At 40.1% G+C, this 24,940-nt stretch overlaps 1 protein-coding gene across 1 annotated transcript in view; it reads left to right on the top strand.

Moving 5' to 3' along the window:
* The first annotated feature begins 3,995 nt into the window (after nucleotides 1-3,995).
* EMB (embigin) overlaps nucleotides 3,996-24,940 on the top strand; it is a 55,899-nt gene continuing 34,954 nt past the window's right edge. The window contains 2 exon segments of the mRNA XM_017533190.2: nucleotides 3,996-4,347; nucleotides 15,348-15,437. Coding sequence (XP_017388679.1) covers nucleotides 4,233-4,347; nucleotides 15,348-15,437 — 205 coding nt within the window. The 5' untranslated portion in view covers nucleotides 3,996-4,232.

Here is a 24,940-nt window from a genome sequence, read left to right as displayed (position 1 = left end):
CAGAACATTTAAACAGGAATATTTCTATGTCAGGATTGGAAAAGTTAATATTGCTAAAATGACAACACTATCCACAGCAACTTATAGATTTAATGCAATCCTTATTAAAATACCAATGCCATTCTTCACAGAAATAGAACAAATGCTAAAATTTATATGAAACCATGAAGACCCTGAAAACCAAAAGCAATTCTGAGCAAAAAAACAAAAAACAAAAACAAACACAGCTGGAGGCATCACATTACTTGACTTCAAAAATTACTGCAAAGATACAGTAACCAACTATTCACAATAGTAAAGACATGGAATCAATCCAAATGCCCATCAATGATAGACTGGATAAAGAAAATGTTGTACATATACGTCTTTAAATATTATGCAGCTATAAAAAGGAATGAGATCATGTCCTTTGCAGGGACATAGATGGAGCTGGAAGCTGTTATCCTTAGCAAACCAACACAGGAAAAGAAAACCAAACACCGCATATTCTCACCTATAAGTGGGAGCTGAATGATGAGACCACATGAACACATACTGGGCCTGCTGGGGGTGGAGTGTTGCAGGAGGGAGAGCATCAGGAAGAACAGCTAATGCATGCTAGGCTTAATACATAGGTGATGGGATGATCTGTGAAGCAAACTACTATGGTACACATTTACCTATGTAACAAACCTGCATATTCTGCACATGTACCCTGGAACTTAAAATGAAAGTTAAAGATTAAAAAAAAAAAGCTATAGTAATCAAATTAGCATAGCACTGGCATGAAAATAGACATATAGACCAATAGAACACAATAGAGAGCCCAGATATAAATCCATGCATTTACAGCCAGCTCATCTTCAACGACAGCATCCAGCATGCAATGGGAAAAGGACAGTGTGCTTAATAATGGTGCTGGGTAAACGGGGTAATTACACACATAGGAGGATGAAACTAGACCCCTATATCTAACTATACAGAAAAGTAAAATTAAAATGGTCTAAGGGTTTAAATCTAAGACCTGGAACTGTGAAACAATTAGATGAAAACCTTAAGGAAGTGTTCCAAAACATTAGTCTGAGCAATGATACATTGTGTAAGACTTTTAAAGCACAAGCAACCAAGCAACAGTAGACAAATGGGATTGAATCGGTCTAAAAAGCTTCTGCACAGCAAAGGAAACAATCAACAATGATTTAAGGTCCTGTGGGGGGGATTTGTTAAAGTATAATTACAATGGAGGCCATGGTTTTTCCCTAGGTCAACGACCCATAGCCACTAAACCAAAACTTAAGCTATCCTGAATTCACTGAAATGCAATCTCTAACCATTAACAAAAGCTAAGGTTGATAAAACTGAACCAAGCTGTTATAGACAAATACCCTTATACGGCTCTACTTGTCCAAAAAGGAATAAGATTTTTATAGCCAGTCACGATAGAGGTCAATGCACCTCCTCATTAATGCTTTAGAAGCTGCACTGTAACTCTCCTGTCAAATTTCTTACCACTTTTGATTTCAAGTCTTCCAGTTCGTGAACTATTCTTTTTTATGTACATAAACCTTCATATTCCGTTTTTACTTAACTTGACTTTATTTTTACGGGATCCTCCATGGAGTTTGGGCTTCTCACAGTGCGGCAGTCTCAGGGTAATACAGTAGTACTATTTACCTGGCAGCTGTCTTCTATGAGCAAGGTTTCCAAGAGGAAGGAAGTGGAAGTTCTTGTGGTCTGGAACAGAAAGCTCACGCAATATCTCTTCAGCAATATTCAGTAGGTTACGGGAGTCACAGAGCCCACTCAACTCAAAGGGAGAAAACATAGGCCCCTTATTTCCCCTTAACACAGCTCATCATGGTGAGAGTGTCAAAGTGCTTGTGGCAATATTTATTTCCCCATAAAGAGAAAGGTCAATTTGGACCCAAAAGGTCAGAAAAAGCTGAATAGGGAAGGTAGTTGATAAGCCGGTTTTAAAGGATATGAAGCATTTGAAAAAGCAGAGCGTGGATAAGGCTGGAAATATCAAATATCTAAATATAGAACAGGAACAATGATGAAAAGACTTTTCAAAATGCTTAGCAAAATGAGAATTATATTTCTTTCTCAGCTTGTTTTGCTCTAACAGCAAAAGCAACATTGGGGATCAGCATCTACTTGGGCAAGTCAGTTTTTTCTGGTCACAAACAGGCTGATTCAACTGAAAAAATGTTTCTTTAAGTTCAGCTCATTTGAAGGAGGGTGAATTTGTGTCTAAGGATTTTATGAGACTAACGGGGAAAGGTCAGTCAGAGTTTAGCTTGATATGAGAAGTGCTTACTGTACACTATCTAATTACAGGGAAATGTATACAGTTAGTCCTGAGTCCGGATGCCGGGTAGCAAAACAGAGGCGTGATGAAGCAACCACTGTTCAGACAATTTGGGTTTACCAAGCCCTGAGAGGGTCACAGTGTGTAAGATTTAGTCCTTGAAGGCATCGTTTAAAGTTTCATTCAAAAGGTTTTAATCATTGTAACCATAGTTGTGTAAGCTAATTTCTGTGTGTTGCAAATGTGCATGTGTGCATGCGTGCATGTGTGTCTATTCAGCCTATTTTGAACTCAATGACTGGCACCTGGTAGATGATACTGTATCATTCATATTCTGTCACTACCAATTTGAGGAATCTACATTCTTTCCCCAAAGTTTTGCGCATATAACACTAAACCAGAAACGGGCATGTTTTAATAATATGTACCAATAAAAAATTATCCTGTCTGGAGTAAGCATAGGTTTTGTTAAATAGTTCAGTTTTCAGAATTTGTATTTTACTTTCTTTCTAATCCTTTTCTTTAAACGCTGTTATATTTTGAATTTAAGAATGTGAGAGCTGAACTCCAAAACATAAAGGGAGAGGAGACAAAGCTCATGAAAATCTTTAAAATATCTTTTAATGTGTTATAACATCCCGGAGAGAAATCAAATCAATGTATTTCAATGTTATAACGTAGATTTCTCCCTCCACCCTCCCAAACCCCCCAATCCCCCGTAAAGCACTAATTAGTTGTTTTATTTAATTTGGTCCAGAGCACTGAAAATGCCAAGCTACAGCCTTGTGGGTAAGAGATAGCATTATCTTTAACAGTGTTCGAATTTAACAAAGGTCAAAGTCTTTGCGCGGTTTGTCTACTCTCTGTCGCTATTGTTTCTTGAGCTCTAGGTGGCTCCTCAGAAGCTGCTAGGCTTAACAAAAATAAAATCAACCGGATATGGGGCCTTGGGACTCTGAAACCTTCAGTCGGAGAAAATCAGTTAAGCCTTCAGAGACTCGAAGAGAGGGTGTGTGCGATTGGGAGGCAAAGCAAAGAAAGATTAGTTGAAGTTGTCTGACAGCTGGATAGAACCTTACACCTGCGCAAAAATAAGCCTCTGTCATAAGAGAAAAGTGTCTTCTATATTCTCACGCGTCCCATCAAAGTAAATTAGTGAACCCTGCCTCAGGTGAAGCGCAAAGGCCAGTCTGCAGGGAGAGTTTCAACCTCTCCCCAGGAGCCAGGGTGGGCATTGTGGTTAACCTACCCCAAGTTAGCCTAACTCCATCTTAGGTGTGAGCCTGAGTATCTCCATCTTAGCTCCCCTTCACTCGCACTCCGGAATGCACTTACTGATAAGGTATCGAGTCAAGCTGTACCCTCTCCACTTAGGAATGTGCCTGCTTATAACATAGAGAGCCCTTCGCCCGGCACCACTTATCTCTTAACTTTTGCTTGCTCTGCTTCTGTAAAAATTTGCTTCAGCCAAGCTCTCCTTCCCCTCCTTTTACGCAGGTATAAAAAGAAACAAAGCCCATTCTACGGGTCCAAGAGAATTTTGAGCGTTAGACCAGAGGTCGCTGGCAAATAAAGGACTCCTGACTCATTCTCAAAATGTGGCGCTTTCCTTCAACTAGCTCGGGTACAGCATCACCTGCCCAAGCTCTCTCCCTAGCCGAGAGGGCGGAGGCCGGAGAGGCCGCCGGGAGGTGGAACGCACATCCGGGCCCGCCAGCAGCCGGCTGAGGGCTGCATAATTGATGGCGGGCCGGGCGCCGAGAGAGCGTCTCCGGGGAGTGGGCAAGGCGGCCGGGCCCCTCCCATTCCGCCTTTTCTCCAGCGTCCTGTCCGCGGCACTGGCAGCGGGCGCTGGGCCACCGGCGAGTGTGCGCAGGGACTCCGGGCACCTGCGAGCCGTGGGAGCAGCCTCCACCGGGGCCGAGGCGGACCCCCCGGCGCCATGCGCGCCCTCTCCGGCCGGCTGGGGGCCAGGGCGCCTACACCCCGGCTGCTCCTGCTCCTCCAGTGCCTTCTCGCCACCGCGCGCCCAAGCTCGGCCGACGACAGTGCCCCAGGTGTGATGGGTACAGCGGCGGGGTGTAGAGGGCAAAGGGCGCGCAGGAAGGGGCGCACGCGGCTCGGGTCCTCGCGGGCGGAGGGCATCGCCGGCGCGCGGGGCAAGGGTGGCGGGGAGAGGCGCGGGGATGGTGGCTAGGGCGGGTGGCTACAGGCGGCGGCGGCGGCCTCCCATTGGCTACGCTGTGTCACCTAAGCTGAACCCTGGAACCAGGGCGATTCGCTCTCCTGCGCTCTTTGGGGCGAGTCTTGAACAAACAGCGCCAGGCTAGTGGGGTGTGTAGGTAATAGGGCAGAGTCTGGTTTTTCCTCGGAAGAGGGCGGTGGGGTGTGTGGGTGGATGCGGGAGCCAGCTAGCGACTTGGCTTGTGCAAATGTGCCATGAATTTTGAAAGCCACTTTTCCGCAAGGCCTACTCCCTTCTCTTGAATGAGAGTAAGGCTAGAGTATCACCTCCTTCCCTCCTCTTGGGCCGTGGGTTGGCTTTGAGGATGTTTTCTTTTAGAGCTGAGTGGGGAAGAAAAGCCATCATAATCAACCAACCAGCCAACTAAAGTCCCGCAACTTACAGGATAATGTGTGTGTATCTTCATTTTACACTGTGGTCTTTGCAAGCAAAATTGTGTGTGATTGTTACATGTTTTATTGTTTGTTTAAGACAGTTTGACAGAGGGATTAAATGCAAAACATTACCAAAGCCAACACGAAAGTTGCCATTTCCCCTTCACTTGTTTATAATTACTGTTCATGTTGAAAGGATTCCATCCAACCTATTGCAGATTTCTGTGTCATAAATGTTAGCAGCCAGTAAGGAAAATAAAACGCCACCACCTCTGAAGCTGGTAAATACTGGCCATTAGTAACTAAAATTGGGACACTATTCTGCATAAAGTTTTCGAACTTTCATAGGAATTTATTTTCATGGGCTTATAATATATGGACTTTTTGTTACACACCATAGAGAGGGAAGGATAATCAAAAAGTAAGACAATAAATTTATATAAATGCCTTTTAAAAGGTCTAGTTGTTAAGAACTTTGACAGAACATCTTGGGTTGCTTCAGTCCTAAATTTCCGTGCACCACATCTCTTTTTCCATTGTACCATTTATAAAGGATTGTCGGGAATCCCAGCACTTTTGGATGGTGAGGTAGGACGGCTGGAGTCCAGGAGTTCAAGACCATCCTGGGCAACATAGCAAAACCCCTTCACTATAAAAAATTTTAACAAGTGCGGTTGTGGTTGTGGTGATGTACACCAGTAGTCCCAGGTACTTGGGACGCTGAGGTAGAAAGATTGCTTCTGCCCAAAAGTTTGAGGCTGCAGTGAGCTATGATGGTGATGGTGCCACCCTGACATAGCAAAACTGTCCAAATAAATACCTGAAAGAAAAGAGGGAGAGAGAGAAACAGAATTGTCCAGGACATTTTTTCCCCTTCTGGGTATCCTCAACTCTTCTATCCCTGGTTCACCTCAGAGTATTGCAGTTCTGAGAACAAAAGCATTCTGGATTCATTGTAGAACTGATTGTCCACTTGTCTGTATGTCAGCATCACCAGAGAGCTTGAAAAATCCTGATGCCTGGATCTTGCCCTACAATACTCTGGTTCATTTGGCTTGGGATTCAGTGTGGGCGTTAAGAGTTTTAACACCTCCCCATGTAGCTTTACCCATGGGATTCTAAGCCAGTTGAAAACCACAGCTTTAAAATGATATGGCCTAGAGAACACACTGTTAGGTAGATACTTATTCCATAGGCATCAGGTTTAAGTTGATAGGCAGAGCAGAGCTCTAAAGAGAAAAAAAAGATAGGAACAAATGAAAGTGGAATAAATGAAGGTGTAAATCAATAAGATGAATGGGGAAGGGTATGTTCCTGTATGTGTATAGTATAACTTCTGTCCTTTTAGCTCCACTTAAGCTAAAATTGTGGAATAATGTACAAGACAAAAGTTATGAAGTTAGCATCGAACCTAAGTCAGAATTAAAAATTGTCTTAAATTTTAGGAAACAAGCTGACAGTGTTTTCTAGATTCTGTATTGATCTCTGTGAAATTCAGTTTTCTCTTTGCCAAAGACTATTGTGAGATTTACTGGATAGTTTTTACCTAGATGCATAGAACTACATACTTGGACATAGGTTTTCTGTTAACCTAAGACTTTGAGCCAAATGTTAATAATAAGAATAGTTATAAATAGTATAGTATAGCCCCATGAGTTAGCTTTTTTTAGTCTCAGCTAAAAAAAAAAAAGAATTGTCAGGATATTTTTCTCCCTTCTCGGTATCCCCAATTCTTCTATCCCTGATTCACCTTTCAAAATTTACCTCAGAGTATTGCAGTTCTGAGAACCCCTGCACTCCTGGGGGAGTCTCACTCTGTCACTCAGGCTGGAGGGCAGAGGCACATTCATGGCTCACTGCAGCCTTGACCTTCTGGGCTCAAGATGAAGAAATTGAGGCTTAGGTTAAGTAATTGCCCAAGTACACATATTTATTTAAGTAGCAGAGCAGGAAATTTGACATTGGTCAATCCAGTGCCTGTTTTCTTAAACACAGTGCTTAGACACAATATCCAGTTGTCTCTCTGAGCTAATTGGAAATGTCTATGAAAATTGAGAACTACTGACAGAAGAGCATGTGTGTCTAAATGTCTGATTTGCACTGAATGACGTGCTGACACTGCTTGGGTCCTGGAATAAAATTAGGTACAGGGATTCCTTTAAGGTTTTTTGATTAAATAAGAAATATTTATTTTAAATGATTCTTTTAACTTCCAGAGGATGTGGCTTTTGCAATCCCTTTATGAACCCCCTTCCCTACTGGCCCCTCACCCCAAACAGCAGCTTTCTAGTAATAAATATTTTTGAAACAAATATTCAGGCACCCACATATGTCTGACATTGGTTAGTCCATATCTCAGTAGAACACACTAGCAGTTTTTATCTTTAATTAATTAATTAATTTATTTATTTGAGATGGAATTTCACTCTTCTTACCCAGGCTAGAGTGCAATGGCGTGATCTTGGCTCACCACAGCCTCCGCCTCCCAGGTTCAAGCAATTCTCTTGCCTCAGCCTCCCAAGTAGCTCGGATTATACGCATGTGCCACCACGCCTGGCTAATTTTGTATTTTTTAGTAGAGATGGGGTTTTTCCGTGTTGGCCAGGCTGGTTTCCAACTCCCGACCTGAGGTGATCTACCTGCCTCAGCCTCCCAAAGTGCTAGGATAACAGGCATGAGCAATTGCGCCTGGCTGTTTTTACCTTTAAAGACATTTAAACTGGTTAAAGGAAACAGATTAACCATAAGCCTACATTTATTTATTTATTTAACTTTTTGAGACAGGATCTCACTCTGTCACTCAGGCTGGAGTGCAGAGGCACACTCATAGCTCACTGTAGCCTTGACCTCTGGGCTCAAGGGATCCTCCCACTTCAGCCTTCTGCATGGCTGGGACTACACACCCGGCTAATTTTTGTATTTTTTTTTGTAGAGATGGGGTTTCGTCATGTTGTCTAGGCTGGCCCTGAACTCCTAAGCTCAAGCGATCCTCCTGCCTTGACCTCTCAAGATGCTGGAGCTGCTGTGCCCAGCCTAAGTCTACCTTTCTTAGCGATGTTTCTGAGACATCAGAATTTTTACCTGAAATTTATCATCACGATAAAATTATATATTCAAAACATTTGCTAAGAATTAGGGCAACTGACTGTTTCTCATCTTCTGTCACCCTCACTTCCTTTCTTCCTTCCCCCTCTCATCTTTCCCTCAAATGAGGCAGTATCCGTGTGAATACATGACATTAAATCTCTATCTCTTTATTTATGTCTATATCTATAGGTATATAGATTTAAACAAGTATATGTGTCAATATATGTATGATGAATATATACGCATATCATATACATATATTTATGTGATATACATTATAAGTTGTTTGTGTGTGTGTATGAATGTGTGCACATGTATTCTTAGCAGTGATTTCCAGTAGTGATGCATATACTTAGCACACAGAGCTTGGATTCTATATACCATTCTTTACTAAGAGTAACCAAAGCTTCTTGGAGAAATGGCTGATTTCAGGGCCAGAGAGGGAAAGTAGCAGGTAAGCGTAGAACATCTTGTGCGAGAAAGCAATGAAGTTCTCAAAGAATAATGAGTTATGTCAAAAAGATACAGGAGCTGACATGAAGGGGTTTCCCACTGGACAAATCTGGGACAAATTTGAGCGTCAAAATAAATAATAATATTAGTGGATTATAACACATTTAATAATATGGGGATTCATGAGTACCAGCCGATGTAAATTAAAAAATGAATCAATGAAAAGTTTGATGAGGTACAATGTATTAAAGATTGAAAGTAACTCTTCAGAATATGCTTATTAATATCAAGGGAAAGAGAGTAACTTCCTGGTGGAGAAGCTTGGCAGATAGCACTTTGATCAAAGACCAAAAAATGGCGTGCCATAGGAGAGGATCTGGTGAGAAGAGCACAGCATCACCTCTGTGATGTTCCTACCAAAGGTGCCTGCCTCAAATGTAATCATATTACAGCTGAACTGTTTTGGAATTTAAAAAAGTGTTAAGGTTATGAGAGTCAGAAGAGACTGTAACGGTTTCAGAGTGAAGCCACAGTGGAGAGAAGTGGCAGCCAATGATGGCAATATGTGATTCTGAGCTGGAATCTTTTGTTACCAAGTGTAATATAGGGACTTTTTCTTTTTTGAAACTTAGATTGGGGATGGTGCTGCATATACATTCATTTCCTGATTTTAATGACTGTATTGGGATGAATGGGGAATGTCCTTTGTAGGAAATAGATGGCGGTGTTTTAAAGGGGCATAAAACATGAGATCAGAAACTTACTCTTACGTGGTTCAGAGGAGAAAATGTTCTGTTCTTGAAATGTTTCTGCTACTTTGAGATTGCTTGAAAAGAAACAAAAAAAAATTAGTTTACCTGAGAAAGCTTTGGTTTACATAGGCATTCAACTAAAACAATAGTTGAGAAATCTGTTAATGTTCTTAGGTATCATTTTCCAAAGGCATATGTCCCCACCAACAGAAACAAATCATATGTGTTGAGGCTATTTGTCCTAGAGTGTAATCTTTTGACATTAGCTTTGTACAGCTGGTTTCATACATTGCACAATATAACGTGAACCTTAGAAATTAACAACTTATGACATACATACCAATGTAGGAGAACAAACTTCACAGCACTTTGCTAAAAATAAACTGTACTCTTAGTAAAAATTGCCACTATTTAAACATAGAATATCTCAAATAATATTAGTACAGAAATAATGAATGTTATCTTTAAGGAGTTGTTATTCTTTTCTTTGAAAATACCATTTTCCTGGCATTTTTGAAGTTACTGAGGTTATCGTACTAATGTGTCCCTAATCCCAAACCAGAAGCTTTTAATAGCCTTACACTTATGTACTTCTGAGAACCTGAAGGGGAATTTAGATACCTCATTTGACTGATTTTGAAGCCCAAAGTGCTTCTGTAACTTAGCCAAGAGCAATGAGATAGCTAATGGGCTTCATGTGGTTTTTCATCATAAAAGGTCCTCAAAATAGGCCCCTCGCATGAGGGTGTTCTTGGGAGGGAAGGGTGGCAAAAAATGCTCACACTTTAAAATGTCTGCACCTAAACTATGCAGATCAGAAATTTAGGGCCACAGGGCCATTAGAAGATTATTAAGAATCATCATCACATTGAAGAATCAGGGTTGCCAATCTATCTGTTCAAAATCAGGGTTTTTCAACTTTGGCACTATTGACATTTTGGGCTGGATAATTCTTTGTCATGTCAAGCTGTTATTCTAAAATGTTTAGCAGCATCCCTGGCCTCTACATATGTGGTGAGTGAATTGCACACCCCAAAAAGATATGTTTAATCTCTGATCTTTGGTACCTGTGAGAGTGACCTTGTTTGGGAGTTGGGTCTTTGCAGATGTAATGAACTAAAATAAGGTCATTCTAGATTAGGGTTAGCCCTAAACCTAATGACCGTGGTCTTTATAAAAGAAATGACAGGGCTATTTGGACATAGAGACAGAGACATACACAGAGGGAAGATGATCATGTGAAGACAGAGGCAGGTGTTGGATTGATACTGCTACCACCAGCCAAGGAATGCCAAGGTTGCCAGCCACTCCCAGATGCGAGGAAGAGGCAAGGAAGGATTCTTCACCAGAGAGTTCGGGGGAGGGTGGCCCTGACAGTACCTTGATTTCCTCTTCTGGCCTCTGGAACTGTGAAAAATACACTTCTGTTGTTTTTGCCACCAAATTTGTAGTCATTTGTTATGGCACCTAATTTGTGGTAATTTGTTATGGAAACTAACTTAACCTACCAAATAAGTGTAGTAATCTTTCCCCAGTTGTGACAAAGCAAAATGCTTTCAGACATTGGCAGTTGTCCCCTGTGGGGCAAAACTTTCTGCAGTTGAGAGCCACTGGACGAAATAGAACTGTTATTGACTAGCCCAACAATTGAAACATTTAACAAATTTATATTCTTTAGAAAGAACAGAAATCTTAGTTATTAACTTTTGGGTTTTTATTTTTTAATAAGCTTTTATTTGGCATAGGTTTTACTAAAGTATCTTAGTGACCCATGGAGAGGTGATTGGAAACATGAGAATTTCCACGTTGTCTTTTTTGAAATGTGTATTATTGCCAAAATTATATTTTTGAAAAAATATCAATTTATTTCCATTCTTATACCATCTGGTTTTTAAAATAGTTGTACAGGAATGGTAAAATTGTGCATTGTGCTTGTCAGTAGGCCTCTAAAAAAAACTTGACCATAAAGGCTTCTTGTCTAGTAGTTTCCACACTATGCAGAAAATTTCAAGAGTTCGAGTTCTCTATGTGGACTATTATCTGTCCCTGACTTAGAAAGTCTGACTTATAAATGTCCCCATCAGGGGAACTAAATTTTTTTGGCAAGCCTTTTTGTTTTTCTTCTTTTTTGGATGAATCTCTGGAGTATGATTTCCAGGACTCAGAGGTGCCTTATTTCCTTTCTCTTCTTTCTGCTGCATTTATGGACAGGGGATAGGGATACTCTGTTCCTAAAACCCAGAATTCTCCGTATGTTGTATATAATCAGTATTTTACTTAGTAATTAAGTACTTTAAAGCTAAGATTTAACCATATCATTGCTTAAGTGGCCTTTACAATTTGGCATGGGATCACATGGTTATTTATAATATTGCTTCCATGAAGAAATACATTCTTATTTCCAAATCTCTATTTTATAAATAATATAGAATATTCATTCCTAATAGTGCTTTTGTAATTGAGTTGCATATTTATAATGCTGTATATCAGAATGTCAAAATTATGATTTATTAAGTACTGCATGTTGATAGCAATCAGTATAGAGATAAGAAAGATAAATAATATTTATTTTAATAGTAGTTGCTTCTTACACTTTTTTTGGAATGAAGTTCAGACCTTTCCAATATTTTAACATACAATAAAGGAATTTGGGGAGCTTTAGAGAGAATGTTTATTTTTAATCAGAGATGTAGTTGCATTTATTTCCAGATTTAAAAAAGCTAATCTTAAGATCCATGAAGTTTTCTGGTGTTACTTATTTTTCTTCCCAATTTACTTCAATTAAATGAAGCCCTCACAATGAAATATGTGAAAATGTTACCTTAATATCTTTAAGTAGAATTGTAACATGTTTATTTCACTTGAAAGTGTTAATGGAATAAATTATAAGCCCTTCTAGCAGCATATATTTTAAAATATATGAAAAACATTTAAGTAGAGACAATTTTGCTGTTTCACATAATATTATAACAGGTGAAAAATAAGATGTTACTCAATTCTTTGATGCAATAGCCTCATGCCTCATCTGCCCTGCAAAGGGAGAAAAAAAAGTCTTTTAATCTCTGAAGCAGCTATTTGATGTTACTCTTTCATGTTGACATTTTTGCCTCTACCTGTAAAAGAATGCTACATGGATATGTTCCAGTAATGATTAAGGAAGGGTGAGTTTGATAACTTGAGAAATGTATGTTATGATCTTGGCATCATCACTCACATTTATACAACTTTTCTTATCTTCATTTTTTTCCTTATCAGATGAGGTTTACAGTGGAGACATATTTTCAAAGCACTGAGCTGGGCATATGGCATTTGGAAACCCTAAGTAACAAGTCAGTGACAGAACTTGGATTAAGACCCGAAATTCCTTCCTCTCCATTTTATACTTCTTTTTGTGGCTCAGCTAATCCTTTTAGGGAAGTATTCAAACCACATCTGCCTCAGTCTCCAGCCAATTTGTTTTAAACCCCAATGTTAGCTGAATGAATCTCCTGCTAGCTGTCCTCCAACTGAAAGTAATAAGGTTTACATTCTCACTTTTTTGGTTAAAAAATATTTTGTGTAAACAAAGAACTTCTTTTACGGTCCTAATACCGTCTATAGGCTGCCCTGCTTTTCCACTCAAGGTGTTTCTGTATATTGCCTCTTTAAGGGACTTTTCCCAAGGCAAAAACCACACAGCAGTTATACATGTTCTTTTGCACTTGGGCCTTGTTCAGTGGAAACTAGAGCTGGATCAAAATTAATGCCCTGAAGGGAATATGAAGTTAAGGCAGGGCTGGTGTTTGGTTTATGGATATCTGATTGTATTTTTAGTATGTGAGCCAGCAAGTGGAAATGGCCTCAACAGCTAGTATATTCTGGAAATACGCAGACTTCTCTACCTCTGGAATCTTGTTTTCTTCCTTTCCTCTTCCTTCAACTGCCATCAGCTTAGACTCTGCCAAAGCCAAACTTAGACTCCTTTTCTCTCCTTGTTCTAACACAGGTCCTGGTTGAGCCCATCCGTGACAAGCGCTAGTGATCAGTAAGGGAGAATAGCCCCAGCCTTGGAGCTCAACTTCCTGGAATTATCTTCACTCTTCTTCCACCTCCAGGCCCAGGCTTCACACTTTAGCTCATGTTCCAATTTGTATAAAATATACTGGCTAGTTATAGTCAATACTGTGCATTAGTGGGTGCTGCTCTGAAATTTTAATAATTCTCAATCTCAAGTTGTGGGCCTAAACCCCGACTATTATGATCCATATGGCCCACGTTTGGCCAGCTTCATATTCCCTCTCAGCATCAAGTGTGCATCAGATACTGTATATACTCACTTAAGTGGCACAGGAATAAGAATAACAGAATTTTTTTTTTTTTTTTTGGTTTATGTCACTCCTATACTGATACTGTAAACAATAATAATAAATGATGCTGGAAATCTCAAAAAGGTTATAGGCTTCTTTCAGGGATAAAGAGTATAGTAAGACCCCTTAAGATTGTATCCTGCTCTGTAGTGGGGTATGCCTGGAGAGGAAATCAAAGATACCAAAGCTTATGTTTTGCAGACTTCACAGAACAGATGATATAGTAGAATAGCTGTTTCCTTCTCATCCACCGCCTCCTGGCTTCCTGTTTATAAGTGAATAGCATCCGCCTTGATCTTCCTGAAATATTTTGTCATTAATGTAACCCCCAAGTATGCTATCCCCAAGAATGGAAACAAGAAATTTTCATCAGGAAAATAACATTTATGGGAGCCTTTTGTTTAAGCTGTATGTGTGTTGGGCCGGGGTGAAGTGGGGACAGTGGTGGTGGTGAGGGAGTTAGGGACGAGGGAGAAAGAGAAGAGGGGGTGATGAGAGGAGAGGAAGAATGTGAGAATATTGGCTAAATAGGAATGAATGAATGAACGAATGAATGAATATTGGATGTGGGTGGAGGAAAGATTTTGTATACTTGATAACCCAGTGAGAAACTCAGGACATATTTTTCCTATATAATCACTGTCAGAGGGTAGTCTGATTGAAAATGTTATTTAAGAATTTTTTTTATGAGAAAGTACATTACAACTTCCAAAGCTGTTTTAGAGGTGATTAAACCATAGGAGAGTTAGGTTCTACTAGATACATTATTTTATTAGGCAATATTGTAAAAGCCATGTTATAAAGCTAAAGTAACAAAAGTGATCACTAATTTTGATAACATTTTCCATACATATAAGAAAATGAAAGAACTAGAAATCTAATCTTGTTCTAGAAATAACTTTCTGAGCAGATTATTTAAAAAAAATGCAATAAAAACGACTCAGGTTTCATTTAAATTAAATGGGATTTAATTTAAATAATGCAGCCAAGTTTACAGTAACAAGCCTCATCCCCCGCTTCTCTGACTTGTTTGCTAGAGTTGAGTAGTTTCCTGGGAGGTAAGGTCTGGTACTCTAAAGTAAAAGGACAGTAGGCCTTGTAAAAAAAAAATAAAGTAGCTTCGAAGAGAGTGAGAGAGGTGGAAATAGAAACCTTGCTTCTTTAATGCAAGTTTTCAAAAAAGGAGAGAGAAGTGACAGAGGCAGAGGAAACCGGAATTTAGGTGTCAGAGGGCATGCCTCTTGGTAACCATAGCTGGAAAACAAATAGCAGTCCAAACTTGCCCGTAAGCTATTTTCTCTTCTCTGTCCCCTGGTGCCCAGTGCTATCTCTTTTTTTATTTAATACACTATATTAAGGTTTGCCTGTCACTGTTTCTTCTCTCATCTTCTCTCTCTACCTCTTCATCTCTCATCTTTTCTCTCTACCTTTCCATTTTCTGGTTCTCTCATCTAATTCCTCAGTATCTCATTGAATTCCTAGGTATCTTCAGTTTATTTATGTTTTGTAAATAAACTATAATTGTAGTATAAAAATGGAAGATTTTATTTTAAAAAAAAGCCGTCTAATGTAAGTCTGTAGGGATTTTTAGGTTGAAAAAGAACAAAAAAATCAGATTTTTTTTCACATTTAATAGCCTAATATAGCTCTAAATTTCTTTGAAGTATATAAGACTGAGCTTCCTGAAAACACTATTTTTCATTAATAGTTCACAACAGTGTTTTAGCTGTTGCAAAGTAGTTTTTAGATAGTCATTTAGCCTTGGTAAGAGGGTGTGATCATTTGTTCTTTCTCTTATAGATTCACCTTTTACAAGTCCACCTGTCAGAGAAGAAATGTTGGAAAAATATTCTAACTTTTCCTTGCAGAGTCATAACATATCACTGACTGGTAAGCTTATCATGTTTCAAATAATGCAATCCCAAAATAAAGGTTTTAACAATTTTTCTTAAACAAAGCTACTACATTTTGCTTTGTGAAGTGGTAATCACTGTTCACGGCCTGGTGGGAGAAACATAACAGTAGTGTGCTGGGAATCAGTGTGGTGAGGACCTGTGCACAATGGAGGCCAATGTTCCAGACATGCTGCGGCCAAGAATGGCTTCCCAGAAAACGGATACCTGAGAAAAGGGAGAATCAATTTTGATTTGCAGATACTCTTACATTTTCATTAATTCCTGCTGGCACATCCATTACATCACTCTAGGTCAAGAAGATAATTTGTGTATCTATTGGAAAACCTTTAGCCAGAGACATTAAAGATGATATCAAATGAGTCAATGTGCTAAGGAAAAGCAAGAAAGGGACTCCAAAATTAAACACAGCCCTGCTTTCTCTGCCTTTTCTTTCACAGTTTTGGTTCCAGTGTTTCCAAAGTAATCTTAGTTTTTTAAATTCCTAAGAATCATTAATCTGTTTTAGTAACAATATTAAAATTGTATATTTAGAATTTAAAATATCACAGTCCTATCTGTTAAATTAATCATTAATCATTAGATTTTTAAATTAATCATTAGATTTTAATCATTAGATTTTTCCAAATATACCTTCAGTTTTTAACTGTCCTCTAGTCTTGTGAACTGTTTCTTTATTTCTAATATGAATAGAAGGTGTGTGTGTGTGTGTGTGTGTGTGTGCATGAGTGTGCATGCACCTGTATGTTTCTCAATCTGATAACAATGGAATGTTTGCATTAAGCTTTTTGGCAGAGCATTTTTGTGTCTTTTTGCAGCTTTTTTTCCCCAGATGTCCCTATTCCAATGCATGGAGTTCATTCTTGTAAAAAAATAATTAAAACATTCCTACATTCTTTTACTTTTTGCATGTTCTAGTTGTTGGTTGCCTCTGTTAGGATGAAATGTTTCTTTAAGAGACTCATGTGAGAAAGCAATTTGCACATTCTTTAACCAGCCTGGCAATGTTGTCATCAGGGCACCCCTTACTTAACCAGTACAGCTGGGGCCTGGAAACAAAGGGTCAATGCGCAGGGCAGGAGCAAGAAATAGACTTGTAATTGATTCTAGGCTGGTTATTTACTTACTTAACCTGTTTGGAGGGTTTAACTCTTATTCTTTTATTCTAAATAGTGCTACTTAAAGCAGTATTCCCACTGTTAGAAAGAGACTAATGGTTTGCAATTGTCCATTACTTATCTCTGCCTTGGCTTGATCAAACTTTAGTCTGGCTTTTTTCTTCCTTACAGATCCCGGAAACGTGGCTTGCCCTAAGTCTGAGCAAACATTAAAATGAAGAACATCTTGATAATTGGCTGACTGCAGCCTGATCATGCTGTCTGTGTACACTTTCTCATTTGCCCAATTTCCCTAAAAAGTTCCTGCTTGTCTGCTTATCCTTCTCTATATTGAAAAGTAGCCTTTTTCTGTTTACTTTTGGGATGCTTGCAGATCTTAAGTTTGGAGCTTTGTCCCTATTGCAGTAGCCTTTTTAAAAATAATGTCTTCTGGATGGGCACGGTGGCTCACGCCTGTAATCTCAGCACTTTGGGAGGCCGAGGAGGGTGGATCACTTGATGTCAGGAGTTAAAGACCAGCCTGACCAACATGGCAAAACCTGTCTCTACTAAAAATACAAAAATTAGCTGGCATGGTGGTAGATGCCTGTAGTCCCAGCTACTCAGGAGGCTGAGGCAGGAGAATCACTTGAACCCAGGAGATGGAGGTTGCAGTGAGCCAAGGTTGAGCCATTGTGCTCCAGCCTAGGGAACAGAGCAAGACTCTGTCAAATAATAATAATAATAAAATGTCTTCATTTAAGTTTGGATTTGTTTTTGGCAAAAGGAAATATTTGACATTAATTTGGAAACATTAGATCTCAGAGTTGGGCACTGAATGGTTAAATTTCCATGTAGGTTATTACTCTAGTTGCCTTCCCATCAAAAAGTTTGGTCTTAGAAACTCCTTTACTGAACTATAGAATTTAAATTTGAAGATATATTTATAATTTTGAGTTTCAAGGTAAAATAAAAAATATAGAGATGAATCTCTAAACAAAATGTTTTATTTGGTAGAACAGAATTGCAGTTCAGTGCATACACAGAGAAGGGAATGGTCTTTGGTATGACTGAAAAAAACAAAAAGAAGCTTAGGGGTTTTATTAGAGAGAAATGTTATATATTGTTTTGGAAGAAAACTCTTTCTCACTAGCAAAGTTTTTAGAAGCTGACAAGCTCTGAAGTGCTTGTGGTGGGTAAATTAGTCTTAGAGTCATGGCAGTTTGTTTCAGAACCTGTGAAGTATGATCTCCAAGTCATACCAGGTCATTTCAGCAGCTGGTTTGCATTATTAGCCCTGGGCAGGTGCTTTGCGTTCCAAGTGCTTTTTTGTTTTTGTTTTTGCTTTTCCTTTTTTATTGGGTCTCTGAACTCTTAATTTAGTTGGATATGACAAGATAATTCCAATTCCTGTTTATCCATTTTCACCTTATGAATCATAGATTTTCTTCTTATGGCTGATATTAAGATTTTTAACCTACTATGTGTAAATGGAGTGTTTTCATATTTTCGTAACATTGTTTGATATGTATCAACATTGATTTTATCATTATTTATGTTTGTCTTTAAACAATATTTACGACATTTCTATTTGTTACTTACTGTTTTCTCTTTCTCTCGGGCCATTGTAGAAGTTAATCTCTCTATTAGGATAAAGTGTTTCTTGTAGAGAGATTCAAATACAATATGTTAATTGTAAATTTTGGAATTTGGTCAGGCTCTTGACACACGTACTTACCCAAAGATTCTTGACACTGGAAAACGTATGGATTCTTGTGCCTAGGAGAATGAAGACATGACTTTTTATTCATAAAAGCTTTGTTGTTTACTTATTTAATATTTTTGAAATATTGCTGTTTATTTAACAAACTTATGTTGACTGTGTATCATATATGAATTTCTAAATAATTAATTCTTATAACAGCTCTATGAGGTGGGTACTGTTACTATTTGTAATTTGCAGGTGAGGAAAGAGAGGCAAAAGGGATGAAGTGAACTGATGAGGATCGCAGGCCTTGAGTAGGAGCTTACGGTTTTAAATGGAGGCAGCTTGGTGCCTGGTCTGTGTTACTAACCGTTATGTTTTTCAGCCTTTCTTAATGCCCAGTTACTTACTTCTTTTAACAAAATTATTAAATTAATTGTATTTATTTTAAAAATAATGACATCAGTTTTGAAATGATGTAAAAATCTACAGAAATAAGCTATTTTAATTGCTTTATTACTAAATAGGTTAGTTTTAGAAATTCATTTACTACTTGCAATCCCAGCACTTTGGGAGGCCAAGGCGGGTGGATCACCTGAGAGGAGTTTGAGACCAGCCTGACCAACATAGCGAAACCCCATCTCTACCAAAAACACAAAAATCAGACAGGCATGGTGGCAGGCACCTGCATTTCCATCTATCTGGGAGGCTGTGGCAGGAGAATTGCTTGAGCCTGGGAGGTAGAAGTTGCATTGAGCCGAGATTACACCATTGTACTCCAGCCTGGGTGACAGAGCAGGAATCCATCTCCCAAAAAAAAAAAAAAAAAAAAAAAAAGAAAGAAATTGCATTTTGCTTAATCATAAATTTGTGAAAGTAATTGACTTGACTGAAACTAAAAGTATTTTTTCTGCTTTCTGGTGTTTTAAAACCAACCTTTTGATAATGGACTATTTTTATATCACTGTACTTAATTTTCCAGTGTCCATAGTATTTGGAATTCATTGTATTACCACAATATATTTCTGTTTTTGGTTTTTTCCTCTCTGTGTATTAGGGTTTAGTTTCTCAATCAATGTTATAGTTTAACTTAAGAGATCGAAATAAAAAGAAATAGCCAACAGTTTCCTTGACCAGCCTGTTCACGTTGGAATCACCTCTCCTGTGTTGACCCATGGCACATTTTATTTACATGTTGAGATGTGAGCAGCTGTCCTGCAAGGTTCTTGTGAGCCAAGGAGGTAATATATGCAGACATTAGAGGTAAGGCACAAGGTAAGATTTGGAAGATTAGTCAGCATAAGGAAAGACAACCACATTGCCTGAAGCTAGGCCTGCAAGAGATCTAGGTTAGCACCACTTAGATTTTAGGGGCAGGTGACTGAGAAGATTGAGAAGAAAAGAAGAAAGTACTTTATTGCAGAGGAGATTATAGCATGACTCCAATGAGCTGAAAATGTTATGATATTTTTCAGAGGCACTCATCAAATCTCATATGTAGGCTGTTGATGTACAGAGAAAAAATATTGAGACCTAACATTCATAGAGAGTCAGAGAAAGAAAAGATGGAAGAGGGATCTACTCATAGCAACACAAGTGGCAATGGCTGTGATAGGCTTTTGTTCTATATCAGGTTTCTTTTATTATTATTATTATTATTAGCAGGGGTATTGATGGTTGGGGCTGGATGATGCTTGGTTGTAGAAGGTTGTTTGCAGCATTGTAGGTTATGTAACAGCATTCCTAGCCTTTACTAACTAGATCTGAGTAGCACCTGCTAAGTTGGGACAGCTGGATATGTCTCTAGATATTGCCAATCATTCCCTGGGGGAACAAAATTGTCCCCACTTGAAAATTACCCCTGCTGTTCTATATATTAAAAACGAGAGCCCTGCACATGTTTCCCATCCCCTTATCATGAGAAGACACATGACTTAATAATCTTGTGATTAATATTTAATAAAGAATCTCGCCATGAAGTTACATGATGGTGCTGAATCACAGGCACAGGACCTCACACCCTGTAAGTGGGACCTGTCTCTTCCCTCCCTTCTACTGGTATTCAATAAGAATGGAGCCAAAAGCCACATCTTCAATAAAGCACATAACAGAGAAGCATGTATGTTCCTACTTCTCTGATATGTATTTACTGTTTTCTGTTAATTTTTAATTCTGTAATTAATAATGAGTTCAGTATTAAAAATATTAAAACATTATTTTCAGCATTAGAGTAATTTAGAGAATCTGAAAACCCTCCTGCCATACCTACAAATATCTAAAATATAGTAAACATTCTTTTAACTACATAGCTATGTACACAAAAGTAAAGAGTTTCTATTGACCAAAACTGGTGCTCAGGGCCTGAAACCCATGAAGTGATATTGTGTTAGATTTCCTGTGTTTGTTGCCAAGATCCTTGAGTTTTAAGAGCCACAATAATATAAAAAACAAAGCCTTGAATTCATGCAAGCAGGAGAGTTGGAACTGAAAACCTCCAGAAAACTGATCCTTCCTAGGCTATAAATGTAGTGAAAGGTTTGATTTAGGGAAGAAAGTCAGCAGACAGCACCAGATGACAAGTTGGCTTCTTTCTTTTAAAATTTTGTTAGGCATTAAAACCAAAAGATTCCCAGCGTTATCTTCCAATTAAAAATAATGTTAATAAAAATAATTTTAAAACAAAAAACCTCCAAACCCCCAATGATTTCCCTTATTATTGAAAGACATGGACCTATACTTATCAGTTTAAATTGTAAGTTTACATTAACTCTATTATACTGTACAGGAGCCTCTGAGCTGAGAAATTACACAAAAATGACCCTGGCAGGTAGTACTTCCACAGAAAAGCAATTAAAAGCCCTCTGTAGAAGAACGCATTGTCCATCTTGGTGACATAATCCCAACTGTTACATGTCTCAACGTGTCACAAGACAAAAATATAAAAAACAAACATGCAGTCCCTAACAGAGCTAAGGAGCAGTAAATTAGACATTCCAGAGCTTCAAATTATAGAAATACCAGGAGAGCCATAAAAGAAGAAATATTAAAAACATGAGAAATGAATATTATATTATTTTTAAAAAAGACAAAGTAGGTTTTGTAAAGTTTATTCTCTGTAGGTTTATTGCCTAGTTAAAAATGAGGAAACTGAAGCCAGCACAAGAAAATTAGATGCCAATTTATTCAGCTCCCGGGCGAGGTTCTGTGGTCCCGGGGAGAGGGGCCAGGAAAGTCGTGCCTGACTCCTCTCAGGAGTGGGGTTTTATAGCGGGGGAAGGTGTTCGATTAGATTTGGAGAAACAGGATGTGGACGGGGTGAGGTGCTATTGGTAGGTAGGTGGGATTTCCGGTGAGCGGGCTAAGTGCTGAGTGCAGAGGGGATTTCCAAGGGTGGGGTTAGGTGCCGAGTACACAGGGGATTTCCAAGGTGGGCTAGGTGCTGAGTGCAGAGGGGATTTTCAAGGTGGGGCTAGATGATGGGCATATTCTGATAATGTAATTTTCCAGCGGGGAGGGAGATGGGCATGTTTGAACTCCCGGTGAGGCAACCAGCCTTACATTCCGACCTTTTTGATGAAATGTAGGACACCACTCCTTTCTGACTACTTCCTGCTGAATAGGGGTGAAGTGGGGGAAAGGAGTCAGTTGGCTGGTGCCTTGATTTGGAGTCAGATATAGGGGTGAAGCATCATCTGGTTAATGGCCACCCTGGAAATTTTTCTTATGTGGGCCTGTAAAATCTTGAGAGAAAAAGGGGCTAGTATTAGTAGAAGACACACAATAATAACGGGGGTAATAATGGGAGTCAGCCAGATAAGCATGGGGGATTGCCACCAGCTGAGAGATGAGGCTGGTGCATTCTGCTTCTTGCAGAGGTTCTCTTGGAGGAAATAGAGAGTGCTGACATTTTCTTCCACAAGGCTTCTTTCATTGATGTAATAGCAGCACTGCTCCTGGAGAAACAGACAGGTACCTCCTTTTTCTGCCGTTAGTAAGTTTAGGGCCCGTCAGTTTTGGAGAGTTACCTGAGCCAGCGACATGATTTTTCGCTGGAGGGAGGCTAGAGTCTTCCAGTTGGGCGACTGAAGTGATGCGGTAGCCCATGGCACCACTCCCTATTCCAGCCGCTACTAGAGAGGATGCTAGAGAGGTCAACTACTATTGGGAGGACGACTGCTCGTTTGCTTCAGTGATTAGGGGACGGTGTGATGAGGGATAGGAACTTAACTTGTCCGTACACTTCTAACTGTGGGACTAGTGTGACGTGCACACAAGGGAAAGGAAGGGATGCATTAATAACTTTGGTTAGGGTTCCGTTACACCAAAAGTATCCTCCTGGAGGCACATAAAAGGAGGATTTTACTTCTGCCATGGTGTTGCACCTGAGGCTGGGGCTGCTGGCTGACCTATAGCAGAGAGAGAGACTTCGAGAATGTACATTGAAAAAGGGGATACCTGTTAAGGTGGTGTCAGGCCCCATGGGAGATTGTGACAGGTTGAACCTGGTCTGGAGGGGAACTGCGGCTAAGGGGGATTTGTTAAGGAAGGTGCATAAAAAGCAGTTGGTGAAATCTGTGGCCCCGGTTAAGTTTCATATGTAAGCCCCTTGCTGTACTGGAGTTAGCCAGGAGAAAGGCTGTGGAGCGTAGTTTGAGGGCCTGGGTTGAATTGAGGGCTTAAGTTGGTTAGTTAAAGTAGCCTCATTTTGTAAGATGGAATTTCGTAACGAATTGAGTTGTTCTACTTCCACGGGTACTGGAATAATCTGTATATAGGACTGGAATATTAGCCAGGTACCACTGGGGTGGCTGTTTGTAAACCTGGTATATATTTTACCTGCAGTACCGTCTTTCCAGCGGGCGTCCCAGGGATCATGGATGATAAGGGACACTTTACCTCGGTTGAGGAAAAGCATTTTACTTGCTGGGGAGGTGCCTGTTCTGAAGGCTCTGTGTATAACACGAGAAGCATATGGGCATCCGCCATAGGTATCGCTCCTTGAACGACAGAAGTTTTTGGTTTGGTCATAAAGAAAGCAGAGGCCAAAGTTATTCCAGGAGTTTTTGATAGTATTGGACTTGGATTTTGGGAATTTAAATTTTATGGCTGATTGGCAGCCTGCGGGCTGGCAATCTGCTTGGGCAAGGTATTGGGTTTTAGTGGTTCAGCCTACTGTTCAGGATTCCTAAAGGTAGAACTGCCAGACATGGTAAGGGTTAGCTTTAAGAGGGGATACCAGAAGGATTGTTAGGAGGAGAATTTGAAGGGTTAGGAGTTGACGGATAGGAGTTACGGGTGAGGCGGAGGTGAGTGGGGCCCAAGGTCATTCTTGGGAGCCAGTTTGAGGCGTGACACATGGTACCAAGGGGTGTGGCCTAAAAGTTTGGCAGCAGTTGGGGTAGTTAGGATAACGATATGGGGTCCCAACCACCTAGGCTGTAAACGCCGGACCGTTGTCTGACTGAATGTTTCCAGGTAAGCCAAAATGAGGGATAATCTCCTGGATTAAGAGGGAGGCCACCGTGTCTGCAGTTTCCCTGGAGGTGGGAAAGGCTTCAATCCATCCAGAAAAGGTATCTACAAAGACTAAGAGGTAGCGGAGTTTTTTGTGCTTGGGCATATGTGTAAAATCAATTTGCCAGTCTTGGGCTGGCAGATGGCCACACATTTGGTGGGTAGGAAACTGTGGCCTTAAGCATCCCTGAGGCGAGACCTTAGAGCAGGTAACGCATGCCTTGTGTACTTGCTTAATCGTCTGTTGCAGACCTGGCAAGAAAAAGAGGGGCTGCATGAAACAGTGCAACGCTTTAGGCCCTATATGTAAGGATTGGTGTATTTCAGCAATGATTTTTTGGGCCTGTTCCCTTGGAAGGGGGATTTTGTTCAGGAAGACCCAACCCTGATCAGACTCGGTTCCCCCTTTTAATATGAGGGTCTGTTTCTCTGATGGTGAGTAAATTGGCAGTGTGGCCGTGGAGAGAAACAGGACTGGAGTGGGGGCTAGCCTGGCACTGGTTAAGGATTTTGCTGCCGCATCTGCCCTTGCATTGCCCTGGGAAACAGCATCCTCCTGGGCCTGATGCCCTCGGCAGTGGATGCCAGTGACTTCTTTGGGCAGTGATAGGACCTGCAGGAGATTAGAGATTTGGGTAGCATTAATTATGGGGGACCCTTTCGTAGTAAGGAATCCCCGCTCTCTCCAGAGGGCAGTGTGGCAGTGGGTAATAAGAAAAGCATACTTTGAATCAGTATAGATACTTGCTCGCTTTCCCTGTGCTAGTGTGAGAGCTCGGGTTAAGGCAATGAGCTCTGTCTTTTGTGATGTGGTCCTATCAGGGAGGCGATCGATGTGCCTCGAGGGTGGCTGAGTCTGTAACTACTGCATAGGCGGCTTTTTGCTGCCCCTCGGGTGTCACTATTGAACTCCCATCTACGTAAAAGGTAAGGTCTGGGTTAGATAAGGGAAGGTCAGACAGGCCCTGCCGAGGTTTAGCAAATGTATCCATTAGTTCAGGGCAGGAATGGGCTGGGGAGGAGGAATGGGACGGAAGGGGAAACAAAGTAGCTGGGTTGAGTGGAGAAGTGTAATGAAGGCGACTGACGGACTTTCAATAAAGAGTAGATGAAAATCCTGTAGGCGAGAGGGTACTAGGTGAGCGAGAGATTTGTGAGAGAGAT

Source organism: Cebus imitator, unplaced genomic scaffold (assembly GCF_001604975.1).
Source record: "Cebus imitator isolate Cc_AM_T3 unplaced genomic scaffold, Cebus_imitator-1.0 Scaffold80, whole genome shotgun sequence".
NCBI classification, from domain to species: Eukaryota; Metazoa; Chordata; class Mammalia; order Primates; family Cebidae; genus Cebus; species Cebus imitator.
Note: the sequence above shows the minus strand (reverse complement) of the source record. Positions and strands in the feature narration are given on the sequence as shown.